This window comes from Colobus angolensis, unplaced genomic scaffold (assembly GCF_000951035.1).
Source record: "Colobus angolensis palliatus isolate OR3802 unplaced genomic scaffold, Cang.pa_1.0 Scaffold129, whole genome shotgun sequence".
Classification (NCBI taxonomy): domain Eukaryota; kingdom Metazoa; phylum Chordata; class Mammalia; order Primates; family Cercopithecidae; genus Colobus; species Colobus angolensis.
The window spans coordinates 6,577,776-6,580,583 of record NW_012114141.1 but is presented as its reverse complement, the minus strand read 5'-3'; the positions used below and the strand labels follow the sequence as shown (position 1 = coordinate 6,580,583).

General features: G+C 44.0%; 1 protein-coding gene across 1 annotated transcript; it reads left to right on the top strand.

Annotated features, from left to right (window-relative positions):
* The first annotated feature begins 1,440 nt into the window (after positions 1-1,440).
* On the top strand, positions 1,441-2,406 carry LOC105505776 (B9 domain-containing protein 2). The gene has a single exon (XM_011933728.1). The coding sequence runs from the start codon at positions 1,633-1,635 to the stop codon at positions 2,158-2,160; it is 528 nt and encodes a 175-aa protein (XP_011789118.1). The 5' UTR covers positions 1,441-1,632; the 3' UTR covers positions 2,161-2,406.
* Positions 2,407-2,808: the final 402 nt, after the last annotated feature.

Sequence of the window (2,808 nt, the reverse complement as noted above, 5' to 3'; positions counted from 1 at the left end):
ATAAATGGAAAAATATCCCATGCTCATGGATTGGAAGACTCAATATTGTTAAAATGGCCAGACTGTGCAAATCAATTTAGATTCAACACTATTCCTGTCAAACTACCAGCATCATTTTTCACAGAACTAGAAAAAACTATTCTAAATTTTGTATAGAACCAAAAAAGAATCTGAATAGCCAAAGTAATCCTAAGCAAAAACAATGAGACCAGAGACATCATATTATTTGATATCAAATTATACTACAAGGCTACAGTAACCAAACAGCATAGTACCGGTACAAAAACAAACACATAGATCAGTGGAACAGAATAGAGAACAGAAAAATAAAGCCACACATCTACAGTCATCTGATCTTTGACAAAGTCAACAAAAATAAGCAAAGGGAAAAGTTTCCCTAGTCAATAAATGGTGCTGGGATAACTGGCTAGTCATATGCAGAAGAATGAAACCTCTCTTTCACCATATACAAAAATTAACCCAGGATCAACTAACACCTTAAATGCAGGGTCTCAAACAAAAAAATCCTAGAAGAAAATCTAGGAAATAACCTCTTCAACATTGGCTTTGGCAAATATTTTGTGACAAAGTCTCCAAAAGCAATTGCAACAGAAACAAAAATTGAGAATGGGACCTAATTAAATTAAAGAGCTGCTGCACAGCAAAAGAAATTGTAAAGGAGTAAACAGACAACCTACAGAATGGAAAAAAAATATTTGCAAACTATGAATCTGACAAAGGTCTGATATCCAGAATATATAAGAAACCTAAATCAACAAGCAAAAACCAAATAATATCCAATCAAAAATGGGCAAAGGACATGAGCAGACACTTTTAAAAATAAGACACAGGAGCAGCCAACAAACATATGAAAAAGTGTTCGCCATCATAAATCATTAGAGAAATGCAAATCGAAACCACAATGAGAGATACATCTCACACTACTCAGAATGACAATCATTAAGAAGTCAAAAAATAACAGATGCTGGGAAGGCTGTAGAGAAAATGCTTATACTCTGTGAGTGGGAATGCAAATTAGTTCAGCCACTGTGGAAAGCAATCTGGAAACTTCTCAAAGAACTTAAAAAAGAACTACTATTCAACCCAGAAATCCCATTACTGACTATATACCCAAAGGAATATAAATCATTCTACCCAAAAAGACACATGCTCTTACATGTTCATCACAGCACTATTCACAATAGCAAAGACATAGAGTAAACCTAGCTGCCCATCAACAGTGGATTGGAATCAGAAAATGTGGTAGCTATACGCCATGGAATACTACACAGCCATGAAAAAGAACAAAATCATGTCCTTTGCAGCAACATGGATGCAGCTGGAAGCTATTATGCTAAGAAAATTAACATAGAAACAGAAAACCAAATGCTTCACGTTCTCATTCATAAGTGGGAGCTAAAAACTGAGTACAGCAACAACCACGGAACCCAAGGCGAGCGCGGACGCCGAAGTATCGCGGCTTCCATCTCTCGCAGCCAGGAAGGTCCTGGGAAAGGCGCGAGCCAGGCCTGGTAGGCGCCCGCGGAGAAAAAAACGAGTCAACTCTACCCCATGAACTACAAGCCCCGTTGCTGCTTTCGCCCCTCCTAACGGTTAAGTGCGCTAAGGGCCATGGCTGAGGTGCACGTGATCGGGCAGATCATGGGGGCCAGCGGTTTCTCGGAAAGTAGCCTCTTCTGCAAGTGGGGCATTCACACAGGGGCGGCGTGGAAGCTCCTGTCAGGCGTGCGGGAGGGCCAAACGCAGGTGGACACCCCCCAGATAGGGGACATGGCCTACTGGTCCCACCCCATCGATCTGCACTTCGCCACCAAAGGTCTTCAAGGCTGGCCCCGACTCCATTTCCAGGTGTGGTCCCAGGACAGCTTTGGCCGCTGCCAACTTGCAGGCTATGGATTTTGCCATGTGCCCAGCAGCCCGGGCACACACCAGCTGGCCTGCCCCACGTGGCGGCCCCTGGGCAGTTGGCGAGAGCAGCTGGCACGGGCTTTCGTGGGTGGTGGGCCACAGCTGCTGCATGGAGACACCATCTACAGTGGGGCCGACCGCTATCGCCTGCACACAGCTGCTGGTGGCACCGTGCACCTGGAGATCAGCCTGCTGCTCCGCAACTTCGACCGCTATGGCGTTGAGTGCTGAGGGACCCTGTCTCCAGTGCCACCACCATCCACACCCTGGACACCCAGTGAGGCCCAGTGGTCAGGAGACCGTCAGAGCTGGACCCCAGCTAAGGGCTCCTGTCCTTGCTAGGCCCTCTGGGGCCCTCTGGGCCCCGTTTCCCTATCTGTAAATTGGGGACAGTAAATGCATGGGGTCGCAGGATGTCGGTTGACAAGAGGCTGCTTAGCCACATGGGAGGTGCTCAGTAAAGGAGCGCAGTTCTTACAAAAAAAAAAAAAAAAAAAAAACAAAACTGAGTACACATAGCAGTAAAGATGGCAACAATAGACACTGAGGTCTACTAGAGGAGAAAGAAAGGGAAGGGGCATGGGCTGGAAAACTACCTATTGCGTATTATGCTCACTACCTGGGTTAAGGGATCATCTGTGCTCTATGCCTCAGCAAACCATGTAACTCAATATACTCATGTAAAAACCTACACATGTATCCTCTGAATCCAAAATAAAGATTGGAAAAAATCAATTTGGTCTGAGATACAAATTTTAAACTTATTTTAATTTTAGTATGTAAGTAATGTGAATGTGTCCTCACTATAAAAACTTAAGGAAAGGACCAATAAAGTCCTTTGATTATCTTTTCTATCTTTGTCCTTATTATTTATTTTCT